Raw genomic sequence first — 20360 nt, 5'->3', positions numbered from 1 at the left:
AATACCAATCCAAGAAGATTCCATTACCTTTTACCATAAACTCTGGATTCCTTCTATGTCAAAGCCAACTTAAGACAGGCTTGGTGCAAAATTTGCCCTTTAGTGTCTTTTTGCAGAGAAAAAGGTTTTACTTGGGTCAGTAGTCCATGGACGTAAGCTAAAGCACGTATAAAAAAGTTGAAATCCTGGAGCCCAAAACATTCAGTTCCCATGCATGCTGGGAGAGTTATGGCTCAAGGTTCCTAAATTTTTCCATAGCACAAGCCATATTTTAATTAAGGCATGGTCTCATGGACTATCTCCCCCTCAAATTCATGGTCATAGCACCCATGGCAATTCCACAAATTGCTTACACAGAAGATCTCAAAGTACATATGTTCATAAGATCCCTTCAGATGTCATTTAACAGCTGGAAAGGAGACACCAGCATGGTGAAAAAACCCAGTTCCCCACAGACCACCAGTAAGTGCTATGAGACTTCTGTTTTGGAATATTATAGGTTGCTGTGAGGCAACTGAACAACTCTGTAGAAACAGATACACTTCTAGTTTTTTTCTAGTGTTTTTGCACATTTTATTAGCACTTAAGGACCCAAATGGGATTAAGTCTGCCATTGTAGTAGATACTAAAACAAAAAAAATACTCGGGAAGGATGAGTTCAAAAGCCTAAGATTTTGACAATATGAAAGATGTTGAGTTTATCACAAGAAAATGTCAAAGGAAGCGTGCGATGATGAACAGGAGCAAGAGGGAATAGTTTCAGTTGGGAGCCACTGGCATAAGGGACTAAGGCCTGGGCTACATTGGCGCTTTACAGCACTGCAAGTTTCTCGCTCAGGGGTGTGAAAAAAACACCCCCGAGCGCTGCAAGATACAGCGCTGTAAAGCGCCAGTGTAAACAGTGCCCCAGCACTGGGAGCGCGCTCCCAGCGCTGCAAGCGAATCCCCACAGGGAGGTGGAGTACGTGCAGCACTGGGAGAGCTCTCTCCCAGCGCTGGCGCTGCGGCCACACTCACACTTCAAAGCGCTCCCGCGGCAGCGCTTTGAAGTTTCGAGTGTAGCCAAGCCCTAACTGAAGGCAAGCTTGCTGATAAACCAAAAATTAAGGTTATCACAGCTAGTGTTTGGAGCCCCATGAGAACCACAATCACGGAACCTCTAATTTAGTGACCGCAGAAATGCTGAGATTTTATTCCCTTCTTTGCAAATATAGCTTTTAATGCAATATTGCAGGTTTTTTTACATGTACCTTTTGATTCTGTTTGGTAGTATGTTAATGGCGGACCACATTTTGTCTGGTAGAGACCCGAGACTGGTGAAACCAGTTCACGATTCTGCTCCAAAATGCTACATACAGATCTGATCTACTCTTTGTTCTCTCATGTGTATTGGGAAGAGAGGGAAGGAAGAGGACTCACGGTTTACGGCACCAACAAATGACTACCCCATAGCTAATATTTGGAAAGAGTCCTTGTAGCTACTGACAGTCAGAAAGGTTACGTCAAAGAATGGTAGAAATTTTGCATTTTGGAAAGTATGTGGCTGCTGCAGTTGTTGCTTTATGATTAAGGCTATGTTTATGTCACAGATTATGGAAGTCACGGAATCCATAACTTCCAGAGACCTCTGTGACATTCTCTGCTTCAGCCCAAGGGGCTTGCAAGACTCTGGAGCTGGCAGCCAGCAGGGCTCTGGCAGGGTTCCAGTGACGGGGGGCCCTCTGAAAGGTTCCAGCGACATGTGACAGACTCTTGAGAGGGCCCTCCTTGGGGTTCCAGCAACAGTCTCGCGCAGGGAGGGAGGGGAACGCCTTGGGCAAGCGGCTGAGGATGTCCTCCTGCAGGTTCCAGCTGCCGCAGGCAGAGGGGGAACCCCACAGCTCCCAGCCACGCAGTGGCAGGGGAAAACCATGGAGCTGTAGCAGCAAAAGTCAGACACGTCACAGCTTCCATGAATTTTTGTTTATTGCCTGTGATCTGTACGTGACTTTTACTAAAAATAACCATGACAAAAATCTTAGCCTTGTTTATGATTTATAAATTCAAGACTATATTTGCTAGTATTAAAACCCACCTACCATTTCACAATCCACTCTCCTAGCACATTTAGATTTATTTCTGAAGAGGAAGTCACTCAAGGTATGTTTCCAGTATTATCAGTAGCAAGTTTTACAACTTCAGTAACAGGCCTACTTTAACTTAAATAGACTGAAAAGCAACACCCTAAGTGTTCCTCTTTAGGAAGTTCTCACCATCAAGATCTATAATTTAATTTTATTATATATACACACACAACCATTTAACCAATTAACTATTCAGTTTACACTCTTCAGTTCTAGGACTCACTTATGTAGTGTCAAAACCTTCATCCTTGGTCCCTTGTTCTTGTTTAAATACCCTTCCAAACTGCCTCTTTGAACAGCAGGGTTTCTTTCTATGTTGGTATTCAGGTAAAGCCTATCCATAATGAATAGACTTCTGCTCTAAGAAGTGCCTTAGTTGCCCATCAAAAGACCTTAGTCTGTACTAGGAAGTTATCATTGGTAACACTAAGACAAAAATAAATATAAATATATAAAAAAAAGGGAAAAAAACAAAACAGCGAGAAGAGTAGGAAGCTTTCTGGGGTGAGTACCATCAAATTCTGTAGAATCCAAACCACCATTTCAACACATTCAAGGACTGCACCCAATAGGAAACCCAGAACCTTCTGCTTTCCCAGAAGCTAGGGTGGGCAGAAGAAAGGCAAGAATTCCTCACTTTGGCTCCTGGACAGACAAAATAGTAACCTCTTTCGTCTGTAGATGGTAAGTTTGTCCTCTGGCTAAAAGATGTCTTGTACAATTTCCAAGATCTGGGCATGCATAAGCAAGCATGAAAGGACAGAGAACAGAAAAAGTAAAGTATACTGAACTTTATGGAACATCAAGAGACAGCCCATGGAAAGATACAGAATGATGCATCATAGATAAAGAAATAAGGTATAATCAATGCAAGGGATACCCTGAAACTCCTACTTAGTGTAACATACTCCTTCTCCTGCCACACTCTGAACAGCGTATTGCCAGCAGTTACAAGTTACCACACAGCTCTAGCAAGCACATTTATTCTTAAGGTAAAAACATTACAGAAAACATAATAAAAACAAACAGATTTAAAACCACACACTAAACATACCAGGAGTCACCCACCAGTGTTATGGGGCCCTAGAAGCCAAAGTCCTTCCAACCTTTTTGCAAAGGTGCCCCACCCCCGGACAGAAGGCCCTGTCTGTTTGCTGTATCAAAAAGAAGGTCCTGAGTCAGTTTAAACACAGCCTTTACATGCCAAAAGCTCTCTCTGTTGGTCTCTGGAAAACCCGGTTTAAACCAGTACATGTAAGCTTCCCCAGAAGGCAAAAGCTCTCTGAAAGTGTTTAAGATGAGTCACTCAGGTTATCACCTTCCACGGTTCTTAGTTCCTAATAATGTTGTAGCAACCCCTCCCCTCCATCCCCACATGGAGTTGCATATAATCCTGGCCTACCTTGATATATAACAGATTCATAAATTTAGCACAATATGTTGCCTTAAAGTTACTGCATGCAGTCGCGATATCTGTCACAGGGCTGCAAATATTGTAGAGTGAATACATGTTTCAAAAAGTTTCACCAGTATTCAATGAATCTGTATGACATATCCAATATTTTCTCCAACCTGCTCTGTAGCCAATTTCTTCCTCCAGCTTTCCTCAATAACTAATTCTATGTCTGATTTCCTGCATAATCTTGTCTCCATTACATCATCTGTTCATTTTCTTTTACTCTATGCTCTTCCCAATCTCCTCTCACTGATTTGCTTTCTAGGTTTGAGACCCATGTAACGCAGGGAATGCTAGACCTAAATTCTGTGGTGCTCTGATGCAGGAGACTGAAGATTTTGCAACAGCTTTATTTTAAATTGAAAAGCCAAAGTACCAATTGTATTACTCATTTTCATATCAAGTTTATTAACTTTGGCTACCACTGGACAAGATGCTGCATGAACAACTGATTTCCCTGGAGGGGAAATTCAACTTTCAGTAGTTTGGGAAATAAGACTAAGCACTTCAGGATGGATTTTTTTTTAAAAACAGTGTCAAAACCTGTATCAAAGTATGCAACGACAATGTCAGAATATTCAGATATTAGATCTTGACTGAGTTTAGACTTGCTAGCAAGATGAAGCCACCATTAGTAATAATTTTTTACTCACAACTTGAACATAAATATGCATGTCTCCCTACCAAGAAGGGGGTAACATTTAAAATAGTCCAATTGACAGGAATCTGGAGACCTACTTTGACTTTTACTGATCTTCCCCTCTCTGTAACTCAGTTTCCCCATCTCTGCAGAGTGCTCTGATATTCGGGTGAAAAGAGCTATGTCAGAGCTAAATATTTTTCAGCAAATGATTTTGTGAATGGCAGAGTTTGACAGAACAAAACTTGCTAGCAAGTAACTGCTGCCCCAAAGAGCAATCTACCGGTGGCCTGCAAATCCTGAAAGCAGATCCATCATTGTGTCCCACCCTTGGTCCTACAGGTTTTTCCTCCCTCCAGCTGTGATAAAGTAGAATCCCTTACATGTGAGATTGATCGCTGAAGACTCCTAAAGTGGAGATGGAACGTGGATTGGGGCGGGGGAGAAATCTGCACTGACAATCTTTAAGAACCACAATTACTGTAAGGAAAGTAGGTCTCTTCTTCCTGAATGTGTCAGTGTAGACCCCACTGTAGATGGGTAACAAGCAGTATCCTGCTCATGATGGTAGCAGTGAGGAGTACCAGCTGTGTTAGTCAAAAAGTGATTTCAGAACAGCTCTCCTGAACTTAAACAGCCAAGTCCAAAGCATAATGCTTGACAGTCAGTGAGTTAACTCCATGTCAAGGAGAGAGCTTTGCAGATTTCTGTCAGCACATTTCTGAAGCAGAAGGATGCCACTTGAGCTTTGGTGGAGTGAGCCTTAATGTTCGGTGGGAGAGGTGTAGTAGCCAGCTGGGAATACGTGACACGTGTTATCTATTTCAATATTCTCTGTGAAGAGATGGCCTAAACACATGGCTATAACCAGAAATAGATGGGGACAGTCTGAACGATTTAGTCTTGTCAACATAATAGCACAAAATTCTGGAGACACTTAATGGGCACACAATTTTTTCTCCTGACGTAAGTGTGATAGATAAATGAGGACTTAGTGCTACTTTATACCGGTCCTCTGGAATGTCACATGAGGAGTTTCAGCCAGAAGTGCTTCAAGCTTGCTCACTTTTCTGGCTAAAGTGATAGCCACTAGAACAGTCTTCAAAAGAACTTTCCAAAAGAGATTCAGAGGGAGGCTCCATGAGTCTAAGGAAGACTTTGTTGAGGTTCCTGGTGGGAAGAGGGTCTTAGCTGGGTAAGCATGCAATTGGTCTTTGAGAAACTTAAGATACCATTAGGTGAGAAAAGAGAGCATGACTATACAGGAGGATGGAAAGCTGAAGTTGCTGACCTTAGCAAAACTTAATGAAAGACTGTGTTTTATGTGCAGTAGGTAGTACAGATTCTGTTATCGAGGTTTGGTCTGGACCCAGTCTATGTTGGGATGCCCATATCAAGAACCTTTTTCATTTTAGGATATGTAGGCAGCAGTCATGGTGTGTGGTATTCAGCTAACAACCTCACTGACAGGTGCACTGACTTCAGGTCTGGATGGAGTATCTCGCCACCGTGCTGTGAGATTAGATCTGGGCAGTCTGTGAGTGAGACAGGTTGCCGAACAGATATTTGTAGAAGATCTGTCAAACAAAACTCTACCAGTAGGGAAGTCTAAGCATGATTGTGGTTGTGTCATTTGATTTTGACTTTACCCTGGAAATTGATGGAAGATCTTGTGACCATTACAGAAGGAAGGCGTCAAGTAATGACCACAACCTCACACCTCCTCCGAACAAGAATTCTGACACCTACTGCTGAACAAGTATACCACCAGGATCTGCCAACACTTACCTCCGGCAGCTCCTGGTCAGTGGCGGGCACAGTAAGGCTAAGGCAGGCTCCCTGCCTACCCCAGCCCCACACCACTCCCAGAAGGGGGGCCAATGCACCCCTGCAGCCGCGTGTGTTTTTGTCTCCTCTCTGTAAGCATCACCCCCACAGCTCTCTTGGCCAGGCAGGAGAAGAGCATGGAGGGAGACCCCTCCCCGCCCAGGCTGCGGTGGCCATTTCTAGGAGTGGCGTGGGGCCAGGGTGGGCAGCGAGTCTGCCTTAGTGGCAGCCACACTGCACCGCCGGAGATCACAATCAACTGGGAGATACTCTTGGATCAACTGGTTGGTGACCACTGCCATAGGTGAAGTCTAGCAAGCAACATTATGCATGAGCATGCTGACATATGGCTTAGCAGCCCCCAAAACATATCTAGATAAAAGTAAACCCAGCTATGATCATAGAGTAATAGCTAATGCATTCACAAGACCATCTTTGGCAAGGTACACTCACTGACCTGGAATCGATCAGCATTCACAGTCTTATCTGTAACAGGCTAAAGGCTTATTTTTCTTAGTTCACAAAAAAACTCAGTTGAAAAACACCCAGGCTAGGTTTGGTGCCATCTCCTGCTGAGATCTGTCCTTGAACCAATTTTGAGCTGGAAGAGGCAGAATGATAGAGACATGCGTTTCCATTCTGAATCTGAGATGGTGTAAGTATTTGTGAGTCTCTCAGATCTGGGACAGGACAGAGAACCCCCTTCTTCGCTGAGACAAGGAAATATTTGAGTAGAAGCCTCTTCCCCTGTACTTCATTAGGTACCTCTCAGAGTTTCCAGACAAAGCAATGACACCACTTCTAACTGTAACAGGATCTTGTGAGAAGGGTCCCTGAAAAGGGAAAGGGATAGGTACAGGGTTAAGGAGTGGAAATGTATAAGGTAGCCTTGGGAGATGTTCAATGCCCATTTGTCAGCTATGATGGCCACCCAGGCCTAGTGGAAATGGAATGTCTCCAGAAGTGATATGGATCCCTCAAGGACAAATCTCAGGCCCTTACTGGGCTCAGTCACAATACCAGGAAAGAGGTCTCCATGGGGTCTCTTTTCCACTATGCCATTCCAGTTCTCATTGAGGACCTAGAGGCTCTGTCCTTGGAGTAATGTGTGTCCTTTTTTTTGTAATTTTCCTTAGTGCCTGGAGCAATGTTTGAATATCTGGCTTTGATTTGGTGACACTTTTATAGTAACGGGTGCTGGCTTTGCTGCCTGGGCAGCTGGTGACTTTGAGGGGGTTGGCTAGTCACTAGTGCCAGCTCTGATGGCCTCCTTTTCACCCTCTTTCTACTGCCCAATTCCAATGTATAATGTGTGCCTGACTTGAGGGAGCACTGGCTGATGTTGGCTTATCTGGTGTCATTCTGGGAGTGACTCTCATCTCTAGGTCTCAAGTGACCCACATAGACTACCCTAGCAGATATAGCTTGAGGTGCACATCCCTGGATTTGCAGGTGCTGGAGAAAGAACACTTCCACACAGAAGCCTCTCTGGGATGTGGCTCTCCCAGAAGCAAGAGGCACTGGCTATGTCCATCCTTGATAGGGATCAGTCACAGGACAGGCAGGGTATGAACCCTGAAAGTCTGGAATTTGCCATAAGGCGTGGTGGTTAGTGTTAAGCACCCTATCCTCCCGTACACAGCGGGAGAAGGTAGTCTACAGTTTTTCAGAGCATCTAATTTGATGGGAGCGTGAAGATGAAAATGTCTTCACAAAGTTGGTTTAAAAATGGTTTCAAAGTTAAGAGTATTAGAACATTTCAGGCAAATTAAGTGCATATATAGAGTCACCAACAAAAAGTCAATCACTTCGTTTATTGACAGGTATAAATCCAAGAGATATTCTGGACTAATGGTAAAAACAAATCTGATTTTACAAAACTGTATGTTGCCCCAGATTTACATATTCTGCATTGTCCCACTTGTATAACATTATTTAACACTAATTTAACCCAAACTGAGAGCAAACCAGGACAATTTCTACGCTAGATGCATAACAAATTAAGTCCCTGCAAATGGCCTCATTCTTCCACTACGGCTAAAACCGTAATGCTGCAACATCCATACTAAGTATAGAAATATGGTTGGCCAGAATAAGTTAGGAAGTAGAGAGACTTACTACTTTTATCAGATTAACAACTGAGCAAATGTGGGCAAAGTTAAGTGATTAAATTTTACAAAACCAGTATGCATATGTACTGTAACCCAAGTTATGCTGTTTCAACTTTGCTGTGCTTCATTTTGTATTTGTTGCCCTTAGAACTGTTGACCATCCAGATTAAGTATCCGAGGGGTAGCCGTGTTAGTCTGGATCTGTAAAAGCAGCAAAGAGTCCTGTGGCACCTTATAGAATAACAGACGTTTTGGAGCATGAGCTTCCGCGGGTGAATACCCACTTTGTCAGATGCATGCCTACATCCGACAAAATGGGTATTCACCCATGAAAGCTCATGCTCCAAAACGTCTGTTAGTCTATAAGGTGCCACAGGACTCTTTGCTGCTTTTACATCCAGATTAAGTATTTTGTTTCTCCAACTAGTAATTCAAATAAAATTGCAGCAACAAAAATATTGTCTAAATCAGTGGTGTTATGCATTCTGTGGCAGGGGCCAAGTTACTTTTTCATTTAAGAGTCCAGGAATAGAGTGGACTGGCAAAAGGCAATTTTTGTGGTCTTCCCAACTTCAGAATGTGCCTTCTTAGCCCAGTTAAGTATCACATTTACTTAAACATTTGAAACGTTCCTTCCTCTGTCCATTAACTCACCCTCTGTGCAACCCTCCTGCTCCTCCCTCCCCTCAAACACTTTGGCAATCCCATCACTACTTCAACACTTCCCCTTCCGTCTGAAGAAATCCTTTCCCTTTCTCCCCATCCCACCTTTGGGGAAATATATTCCATTTCTCTACCACTGGAGAATTCTCTTCCTTCCTCCACTATCTGGACATTTGGGGAGAGTAAGTAATGAACAGAAGCATCCTCTTTCCTCCGCCTGGGTTCATGAGGCTCAATGGTGGCAGCAGCAGTGAAAGCCAAGTGAGAGCAGGAGCCCAATCCTGCAGGCTCAGTTACGGTGGTACTGAGGAGAGAGGGTGGGGGAGGCTCAAAAATAGACCACTCCAAGACTTGGTTGCAGCATTAGGTGGAATGGCTTTGGTACCAGTGCACAATCAGGCATGAATTCCTCAGTAAATTTTCCTGAGCAGTATATATATCCTCACTGTACTGGTGAATGTAACCAAGAAAATATTAGGGTGGGGGAAACCAAAACAAAAAACCCCACCACCATTGTCTCAGTAGCTGGCACAGTCATCCAATGAACTGAGAGCTGACCTGACCAGGATTTGTTCCACCTCCACCCCCTCTAACTGACCCAACATATGAGTGACCTTTGAGAAGTTATTGCACCTTGACAGCCTCAGTTTCTCACCAGTGCAGTAGGGATGCACTTTCCTTCCTTTGCAAAACATTGAGAGCTATGGCTGAAAAGCACTATGACTGCAAGGTATTAGCATAACCAGACATGGATAAAGTCAAACTTAGATCTCAGACATATTTCAGTCTTAACCTTCAAGTTAATGTGATCAGCAATAATGTGTTCCTAAGGTTAGGTTAAGCATCTTTTTAGTACTAAGGGTCTGATTTCCAGCAGTTTGGCAAGTGTACATTCATGCACACGAATGGACACCCGATACTGGATGTGCAGGCACAAAGTCTAAGTTTGCATATATATATATATATATATATATATATATGGGGAGGTAAGTGTCTATATCTAGCCACTCACACTCAAGTCATTAGTTTCCATGCACATATGGAAGTGTGCATGAAAGTACACCTACCTACTAACTAAAAATAAGGCAAGTCAGTAGAAAAAAAATGTCTAAACTGCTTCAAAAAGAGATCTATTAGTTACAGTAGTTAAAGGAATACTACTTACCAGAGCAGACTTTCCAACACCTCCTGAGCCAAGAACAACTAGCTTGTATTCACGCATGGTGAAAGTGTTAAGTCACCCCCTTGATACCTAAAATACACAATAAAAAAAATTAGATCCCAAACTTCTAGAAAAGGACAACCACATTACAAGAACTTAAGTATATTACAGTGTTAATGTATTGTAACTGTGCCTACAGCTATGTACCTATAGGATGGTCACTATTTGAGAAAACTAATTTTAACACTTGTTTTATATGGCTGATAACTGCAGGATAACCTACCAGTACATGAACTAAGGCAGGCATAATCTAAGCAAGCTGCCTCTTGATTTACTATACAACATGGAAACTACAGACCCTAACTGGCAGTCAGAACCTGTACTCAGAATTACTATTAATAGCAGTAATTCTACTTATCCACCAACTTAAAAAAGGATGCCCCCAGAATACTTTCCTCACTGCCAGAACAGTTAAATTTATGCCTTTTAAAAAACTGTTTCTAGTTCAATACCAAAGGATTACACTATGTATCTCTGCATGTGCTGCATGCAGTAAGATCCATTACAAAATATTTCAGCCTTGTGAGTACAACTAATTATATATCAATAACTAGTTTTTCCACTTTGCAAAATAGCTTGTAGCTTTTACTGCACTGCCTAGGATTAGAATGTTTTTAGCTTGCCCAAGGTGGTCTCCACCATTATATTCACTGATTTACTGAACCGTTAGATTCTCTCCCAAGTATTTGGAAGCAGCCAGCAATTTTCTTTACCTACACACAGGCTTTCCATTAACTGAGGCACATTTACATATGGGACACTATTCACAGACTAAGTGAGAAGGGACCATTAGATTATTTAGTCTGATCCTGTACAACACAAGCCACAGAATTTCATCCAGTTACTCCTGTGAACCAAATAACTTCCCTTGGCAGTTTGTTCCAATGGTTAATCAAAAATTGGTACCTTCTAATTTGAATTTGTCTGCCTTTAACTTTAGATATTGGTCTTGTTATACCTTTCTGATAGATAAAGCAGCCCTCTAGTACCTGGTATTCTCTCTCTGTGAGGGTACCTGCACACCATAATCAAGTCACCTCTTGATTTTTTATTTTTTTTTTTGGAGGAGCTAAACAGACTGAGCATCTTCAGTCTCTCATGGTAAGACTTTTTTCAGCCCTTAAAAAATGTAGTTCTCCTCTACACCCTTATAAAGAATGTTGAAACCAGAACTGGATTCAATATTTAGGATCTCTCTCACAATTACCATATGCAGAGATAACAGGAATAAGGAAGGTTACTTTTAACTACTTCCCTACTTATACATCCAAGGACCACATCAGCCTGTTTTGCTACTGCATTGCTAGGGCCCTACCAAATTCATGGTCCATTTTGTTCAGTTTCATGGTCATAGGATTTTTTAAAAAATTGTAAATTTCATTTAAGCTATTTAAATCTGAAATTTCATGATGTAACTGTAGGAGGTCCTGACCCAAAAATGAGTTAGGGAGTGTAGTATTGCAAGGTTATTGTAGGGAGGGGTTGCAATACTGCTACCCTTACTTCTGTGCTGCTGCTGGTGGTGTGCTGCGTTCAGAGTTGGGTGCCTGGCCAAAAGCCACCACTCTCTGGTTGCCCAACTTTGAAGGAAGCGCAGAAATAAGGGTGGTGATACCATGACCACCCCCCAAAATGACTTTGCAACTGCTTTTTGGTCAGGACCCACAGTTTGAGAAACACTGGTCACCCCCATGAAATATTTATAAAAGAAAAGCACACAAAAGCAAAATGCGTCCCAGATCATGAAATTTGGTCATTGCCGTGAATTTGGTAGGGCCCTAATCATTACACTGGGAGCTCATGTTCAGTTGTTACTCCACTAATGGTCCTTAAATCCTTTTCAGAGTCACTGCTCTCCAAGCCTTGTCTACACTACAAGTTTAGGTCGAATTTAGCAGCATTAGATCGATTTTACCCTGTACCCGTCCACACAAAGCAGTCATTTCTGTCGACTTAAAGGGCTCTTAAAATTGATTTTGGTATTCCTACCCGACCAGGGGATTAGCGCTGAAATTGACCTTGCTGGGTCGAATTTGGGGTAGCATGGACGCAATTAGATGGTATTGGCCTCTGGGAGCTATCCCAGAGTGCTCCATTGTGACTGCTCTGGACAGTCTGAACTCTGATGCACTGGCCAGGTAGACAGGAAAAGCCTCGCAAACTTTTGAATTTAATTTCTTGTTTGCCCAGCGTGGAGAGCTGATCAGCACAGGTGACCATGGAGTCCCAGAATCACAAAAGAGCTCCAGCATGGACCGAACGGGAGGTATTGGATCTGATCGCTGTATGGGGAGACAAATCCGTATTATCAGAACTCCACTCCAAAAAAGACGAAATGCCAGAATAGGGAGCCGCAGCAGTGCCGCGTGAAACTTAAGGAGCTGAGGCAAGCCTACCAAAAAACCAGAGAGGCAAACAGCCGCTCCCGGGCACAGCCCCAGACATGCCACTTCTATGATGAGCTGCATGCCATTCTAGGGGGTGCCCCTACAACTACCCCACCCCTGTGCTTTGACTCTGTCAATGGACTCTCATGCAACAGGGATGCGGATTTAGGGAACGAGGATGACACTGAAGTTAGCGCATAGCAAGGAAGCGGAGAAAACGTTTTCCCCGACAACCAGGAACTGTTTATCACCCTGGAGCCAGTACCTTCCCAACCCACCCAAGGCGGGCTCATGGACCTTGAAGTCAGTGAAGGCACCTCTGGTGAGTGTACCTTTGTAAATACTGTACATGGTTTAAAAGCGTGTTTAATGATTAATTTGCCCTGAAGAGTTGGGATGCATTCGTGGCTAGTACAGCTACTGGAAAAGTCTGTTAACGTGTATGGGGATGGAGCAGAAGTCCTCCAGGGACATTCCAGTGAAGCTCTCCTGGATGTACTCCCAAAGCCTTTGCAAAAAGATTTCTGGGGAGGGCAGCCTTATTCCGTCCTCCATTACCACAGCAGGCCAGTAGCATGTAGTCTGGAATCATTGCATAACAAAGCATGGCAGCGTATGGTCCCGGTGTTTGCTGGCATTCAAGCAACATTCGTTCTTTATCTCTCGGTGTTATCCTAAGTAAAGTGATATCATTCATGGTCACATGGTTGAAACAGGGGAATTTTCTTACGGGGACATTCAGAGGTGGCCGTTCCTGCTGGGCTGTTTGCCTGTGGCTGAACAGAAATCATCCCCAATGTTAGCCACGCAGTGGGGGAGGGGTGAAGCGATCATCCCAGAGAATAGGGTGGGTTGGAGTGCTTTAATTGGGTTTGTGCTGCACGTTAACCCAAAAACCGCAGCCTCTCCTTTTAAAATGGCCAACCCAACATGTGCTTGGTATGGGACATGAGGGCACTGCTGCTTGAAACCATTCCCACGTTATGAAGGTTAAAGAAGCCAAAAGACTGTGGCTCACCAAGGCTGCCTGCAAGCCGAATTCTGTTGCCCGCCAGCCCTGCGTGTGTGATCTCTCACACCAAGCCGGCAGGCCCTCAATACAAGTCAAAATGTGACCTTGTAAAGGAAGCACACATGCTATGTAATGTTAACAGCTTGGTTCACCGTGGAAGAGCGTACTCATGTTCTCTAAAATGGGTCTTTAAATTTTATTAGAGAATATTTAAAATAAACGGTACAAAGTGTTTAAAGCTTCAGTTATTGTGTCATTGGGGGTTACATACAGGTTGTGGGGGGATGTTAACATTTTGATATTAGGCAGCATATACATATACACAGTCTGTCATGTCCCCAATGCGGGGTATACGGTGGGTGAGTTCAAGGTACAGCCAGTAAACGGTGAGGGTACATCACTCATACAAACAGGTTACAGATAGTCATGGGCATGAATAAGCGGACTGAGTAATGGGGCTAGGACGGCCCTCACATGGTGGAGTATGGTTTGGTGGGTTCATGGCTTAGAGGATAGAGTCCAACGGGGGGTCCACAGGTTCCGTCCCCCCGCGGGTGCACAGAGTCACGCCCGCTCACTCCTGGTATTGGCGGTGGCCGGTGACGTGCTCCGTGTAAATGTCTCTGGACCAGCGGATAGTGTCCGAGACCATTAAGCGTCTCATGAGCTGCGCGTAGCGACGGCCCACCCCACAGGTCCGAAGCACACGTTCGTTGCAAGGGTCCCAGGCGCCCAGGGCCCCCACGATCAGGGCCTCGGTGCAGACCTCGTAGCCCTTTGACCGCAAGGTGTCCGCCAGGGGGGCGTATTTCTCGAGCTTGCGGGCTCGGGCCTCGCGGAAGGCCGGGGTCCTGTTTTCGAATGGGATCGTCACGTCGACGAGGATGATCTTTTTCCGATCCTCGTCTGTGACGACGATGTCCGGGCGCAGCGGGCTGTCGGTGCCGGGAATGGCGTGATTGACGGCGATCTTTCCCAGGTGCAGGGCGATGGCCTTCACCAGGCGGTCCTGGACGGCGTTGTGGCGCAGCTGCCAGGCTCTGGCGTGGGGCAGGGTCTCCATGGCGTACCCACACTTCCGGCAGCGTTTGTCGGGGTTCCTGTGGCGGACGGCTCCGTTGAGGGGGACGCAGTTCAGCCGGGCGCGGTGTATGAACCGCCAGTCGGCGAATCGGGTGAAGCTGCCTGCGGGGAGGAAGTGGTTGCTGGAGTCCCACTTGCTGGTCACCTCGAAGGCCTTGCCCTGGTCGGGTTTTTTCCTCAGGGTGTCCACATAGAGCGCGTGGACGGCGGCCTTCAAGGACTTCTCCAGCGCACCTCTGGCTCCGGGGTTGATGAAGGTGTTGCCCTCTGTCTCGATCCGCGGTACCAGGACTCCCAGTTCCCGCCGATCCTCGCTCCATACCCAGCGGCAGCCCAGTCGCTTTCCCAGCCGGCGTGTGGCGTTGCGGGTGCGGGACCACAGCGAGGCGATGTCGCCCCCGTCTCGGGCGAATTCTCTGTCCGTGGAGCCGCTCAGGAAGGTGGACACATCTTGGTCGGAGGGGGGTCTGCCGATTCGCTTCTTGACGATGTCACGCAGGGCGGTCGTCGCGATGTTCTTAACCGTGGCGTCCGGGGACGTCAGGAGGCGGAAGGCGTGCGTGACGACCGCGATGTCGCAGAGGTCTCCCAAGCGGGGGACGTTGGCGCCCCCGTGCCGGTGGGCGATGTAGACGAGCTCGTTGCTGGCTCTCTGGGGTAGGGACAGCCACTTCTTCACCAGCTGCCGGATGGTGTTGTCCGCTTTGTTGAGGGGCACCTTTGCCACGGCGGACCCTCTCAGGACAAAGGCGATGCAGGGGATCAGGAAGGTGTTGAGGGCGTTGATTTTCTGCCAAGGCGCCAGCAGGGACGCGTCGATCTTGGCGGCGTCCTGCAGGATCTCCCGGATGGTGTCCTCAGGGGTCTGCCGGACGCGGAAGCCCGTCGGCGTGCCGAGGTGCTGGTAGGCCTGACCCTCGGCTAGGGGGACGACGGGCTCGCCCTGGACGAGGAACTCCGTCAGCACCGAGTCCCTCTTGCTCCCGTCGACGTGGAGGGACGCGCACTTCTTGGCGTTGAAGCGGAGTCCCGTCCAGTCCGCGGCTCTCCCGATGGTGTCGAGCATGCCCTGGAGCCTCTCGGGGTCGTCAGCGGTACTACTCTCCCTTTTTCCCCCCTCCCGCAGCTGCAAATATTTCAAAGCTCCCGCTATCATCTCCATCCCAGAGGCTAGCTAAGATTAGAAGGCGAAAAAAAAAAAAACGCACTCGCGATGACATGTTCTGAGCTCATGCAGTCCTCCCACACTGACAGAGCACAGCAGAATGCATGGTGGCAGACAGACACTGTCAGAGTGCAGGAAAGTACAAAATGAACACGAGGACAAGAGGGATGCGTGAGAGGAGATGTGGCGTCAGCATGATGAAAGGAGGCATGAAGCAATGCTCAGGCTATTCGAGGATCAAACTCTCATTCTCCGGCATATTGTTGAGGACAGGCAGCAGGAGAAACACAGACCGCCACTGCAGCTCCTGTGTGACCAACCACCCTCCTCCCCAAGTTCCATAGCCTCATCACCCAGACGCCCAAGAACGCAGTGGAGGGGCCTCCGGCCACCCAACCACTCCACCCCTGAGGACTGCCCAAGCAACGAAAAGCTGGCATTCAATAAGTTTTGAAGTGCAGTGTAGCCTTGTCCTTTCCTCCTCCCTTCTTCCACTACCTCACCCAGTGCTTCCCTCCCCCCCAACCCCTCCCAGGCTACCTTGGCAGTTATCCCCCCATTTGTGTGACACAGTAATAAAGAACGCATGAATTTTGAACAATGACTTTATTGCCTCTGCAAGCAGTGATCAAAGGGGGGAGGGGAGAGGAGGGGAGGGCGGTTTATTTACAGGGAAGTGGAGTGAACAAAGGGGGCAGGTTTTTATCAAGGAGAAACAAACAGAACTTTCACACCATAGCCCCCTGATGAGTCATGAAACTGGTTTTAAAAGCTTCTCTGATGCGCACTGCTGTGCTCTTCTAATCACCCTGGTGTCTGGTTGCGCGTAATCTGCAGCCAGGTGATTTGCTTCAACCTCCCACCCCGCCATAAACATCTCCCCCTTGCTCTCGCAGATATTGTGGAGCACACAGCAAGCAGTAATAACTATGGGAATATTGGTCTAACCGAGGTCTAACCAAGTCAGTAAACTGTACCAGCGCACTTTTAAATGTCCAAAGGCACATTCTACCACCATTCTGCACTTGCTCAGCCTATAGTTGAACAGCTCCTGATTATAGTTAAAGCTGCCTGTGTACGGCTTCATGAGCCATGGCATTAAGGGGTATGCTTGGTCCAAGGATAACTATAGGCATTTCAACATCCAACGGTTATTTTACGGTCTGGAAAGTAAGTCCCTTGCTCCAGCCGTTGACAGACCAGAGTTTCTAAAGATGCGAGTGTCATGTACCTTTCCCGGCCATCCCACGTTGATGTTGGTTAAACGCCCCTTGTGATCCACCAGTGCTTGCAGCACCACTGAAAAATACCCCTTTCGGTTTATGTACTCGCTGCCTTGGTGCTCCGGTCCTAAGATAGGGATATGCGTTCCGTCTATCGCCCCCAAATCCCATTGCAGCAAAGCCATCCACTATGGCCTGCACATTTCCCAGAATCACTACCCTTGATAGCAGCAGGTCAAAGATTGCTTTGGCTACTTGGATCACAGAAGCCCCCACAGTAGATTTGCCCACTCCAAAATTGATTCCCGATTGATCGGTAGCTGTCTGGTGTTGCAAGCTTCTAGAGTGCTATCGCCACTCGCTTGTGAACTGTCAGGGCAGCTCTCATCTTGGTATTCTTGCGCTTCAGGGCAGGGGAAAGCAAGTTCCAAGAAAGTTCCCTTACACATGCGCAAGTTTCACAGCCACTGTGAATCATCCCAGACCTGCAACACTATGTGGTCCCACCAGTCTGTGCTTGTTTCCCAGGCCCAGAATCAGCGTTCCATGGCATGAGCCTGCTCCATTGTCACCAGGATGGACAAACTGCTGTGGCCCATGCTTTTAGAGAAGTCTGTGTCCATGTCCTCATCACTCATGACCATCCTGCTGTCACCTCCTAGCCTGCCTTTGCAGGTTCTGGTGCTGCATATACTGCAGGATAATGCGCGTGCTGTTTACAGTGCTCATAGCTGCTGCAGCGACCTGAGCAGGCTCCATGCTTGCCGTACTATGGCGTCTGCACGGAAAAAAGGCGTGAAACGATTGTCTGCAGTTGCTCTCACGGAGGGAGGGGCAACTGACGACTAGTTATCCCACACTTCCTGCAGTCTCTGCCGACCATTTGAATTCTGGGTTGTGCTCCCAATGCCTGATGGGTCAAAAACATTGTCCCAGGTGGTTCTGGGTACATGTCATCAGCTCCCCCCTCCCCCCAATGAAAGCAATGGGAAAAAATTGTTTCTCGCCTTTTTTCACTGTCACCATATGTCTCCTGGATGCTGCTGGCAGATGCGGTACTGCAGCGCTATACAGCAGCATCCCCTTGCCTTGCCTTGCGGACGGCAGACGGTGCAGTATGACTGGTAGCCATCATTGTCGTCCCGTGGGTGCTCCTGGCTGGCCTCGGTGAGGTCGGTCGGGGGCCCCTTGACAAAAATGGGAATGACTTCAGGTCATTCTCTCTAAGTTTTGTGTAACAGAGATTCAGTCCTGCCTGGAATATCATGCCAGCTGAGCTTCTGCCTCAGGCTGCTCTCCTAGTCATCAGCACCACGCAGTCGCACCTACCCCAGCCTACCCCTTGCTCCCATGGCTCATGAAGCCTGGGCAGTAGTAAGGAGCAGTCCAAGTATAGGCTGAGCAAGTGCAGAATGGTGGTTCATTCTATTTCCCTGTAAGCCAACCGCCCACCCCTCCCCACTTTGATCTCTGCTTGCAGAAGCAATAAAGTCAGTGTTGTTTCAAATTAATGCATTCTTTATTACTTATCACACAAATGGGGGGATAACTGCCAAGGTAGCCCGGGAGGGGTGGGGGAGAAGGGAAGCAATAGGTAGGGTTGTTGTAGGAGCACCCCTAGAATGGCATGCAGCTCATCATTTCTGCGGGATGTCTGGGGCTCTGACCCGGAGCGGCTATTTGCATCTGTGGTTATTTAGTAGGCTTGCTTAATATTTTAGGCAGGACTGAATCTCCATTACACAAAAACTTAAAAGAAGAGAATGACCTGGGGAGTCATTCCCATTTTTGTCCAGGTGCACTGAGGCTGACCAGGAGCACCCATGACAGCAGCAGACGGTACAGTATGACTGGTAACCATCTCTGCCAACTTGCAAAGGCAAGGAGCTGCTGCTGTGTAGCACTGCAGTACCACGTCTGTCAGCAGCACCCAGGAGATGTACAGTGACAGTGAGCTGAGCTGGCTCTATGCCTGCTGTGATATGTCGTCTGCACGGGTAACCCAGGAAAAAAAGGTGAGAAATGATTTTTTCCCGCTGCTTTCACAGAGGGAGGGGGGAGGAGAGCCTGACAACATGTACCCAGAACCACCTGCGACAATGTTTTTGCCCCATCAGGTATTGGGAGTGCAACCTAGAATTCCAATGGGGGGCAGAGACTGTGGGAACTGTGGGATAGCTACCACAGTGCAACGCTCTGAAAGTCGATGCTAGCCTTGGTACTGCAGGTGCACACTGCTGACTTAATGTGCTCAGTGGGGACACACACAAACGACAGTATCAAATCTATTTCTAAAAAATCGACTTCTATTAAATCGAACTAATTTCATAGTGTAGACATAGCAAGATAGAGTCTTCAGTTCTGCAAGTATGGCCTTCATTTTTTGCTTCTAGATTTACTATCGCCAAATGCAAGGTGATAAAGTTGTCTTTGATCAAATAGGCCCAGCTTACCAAGTGATCCAAATCATTGTCTACCCTGTCATCAATATTTACGACTCCACCAGTCTGTATATCACAAGATTTTAAATTCAGCAGCTATTTTATATTTACTTCCAGACTATTGATAAAAATATTGAGTGGCATTGGGTCTAGAAGAGATCCCCTGAATTCTAAATTTCTGATTCAGAAAGCTGCCCTTAACATAGGAATTTCCGATAACCCCTATTTAAACTGTTACACATGAAATGTGAGGGTAATATTTGATAGCACTGAGAGTGCACTTAGCTCCTTAAGCCCTGCCCCAAAGGCCTTCTAAACTAGCTTTAATATGTGTTGCCATTTTCAAAGTCCTTGAAAACCATCTAGGAATTCTGCTGTCCAGTACTGAGGAATCTGTAGCACATACCCACTGTAGTTTTTTTATTCTGTACCCAAAGTATTTTGCCTCCACCCTCCACTAAGAGTCTGGAGATGCAATTTAGTAAAAATGCTTTAGGAATACCCCCAATTAGTGTGACTAAAGAAAGTATCTTTAAGAGTAGTTAGCTTTCACTTCTTGCCTGGAGAAGGGGAGAAAAAAATAAAATAAAAAGATAAGCATTCCAACTAGCACTTATAAAACTTTAGAAAGCAGATACAATTTTAGCCTCCCCTTACTCAGTGTTCTAAAAGCCTGAGGGAGTTCTTAACAGGAATGCATATATTATCTATAGATTTCTTCCAGCAACAGTCAGAGCAAGATTAAGATGTTCCACAAAAGACCTTCCTTTCACACACAGAGTCAAGATACCCTGTGACCTGGGAAAAAAAAATCACAATGTGTCATTTTTCAGGAAATGGATGCCTGATGGCATGGAAATTACATAATACTCATATCTGAAGTTCGCTAATAGGCTGATCTGGAGATTGACTACTACATGAACATCCATTGCTGTGCTTGTGTTTGGAATAGTGTATCAATACTACCATGGTTCTTCACCTCTTTGCTGCTATACTGTCTATCCATG

General features: G+C 46.2%; 1 protein-coding gene across 1 annotated transcript in view; it reads right to left on the bottom strand.

The window, feature by feature from the left end:
• The window catches only part of RAP1B (RAP1B, member of RAS oncogene family), a 72883-nt gene that overhangs the window by 22862 nt on the left and 29661 nt on the right, over window positions 1-20360 (bottom strand). The window contains exon 2 of the mRNA XM_044980451.1: window positions 9986-10072. Within this exon, the coding sequence (XP_044836386.1) occupies window positions 9986-10042 (57 nt within the window). The 5' untranslated portion in view covers window positions 10043-10072. The remainder of the gene's footprint in view (window positions 1-9985; window positions 10073-20360) is intronic.

Source organism: Mauremys mutica, chromosome 1, assembly GCF_020497125.1.
Source record: "Mauremys mutica isolate MM-2020 ecotype Southern chromosome 1, ASM2049712v1, whole genome shotgun sequence".
Classification (NCBI taxonomy): domain Eukaryota; kingdom Metazoa; phylum Chordata; order Testudines; family Geoemydidae; genus Mauremys; species Mauremys mutica.
Note: the sequence above shows the minus strand (reverse complement) of the source record. Positions and strands in the feature narration are given on the sequence as shown.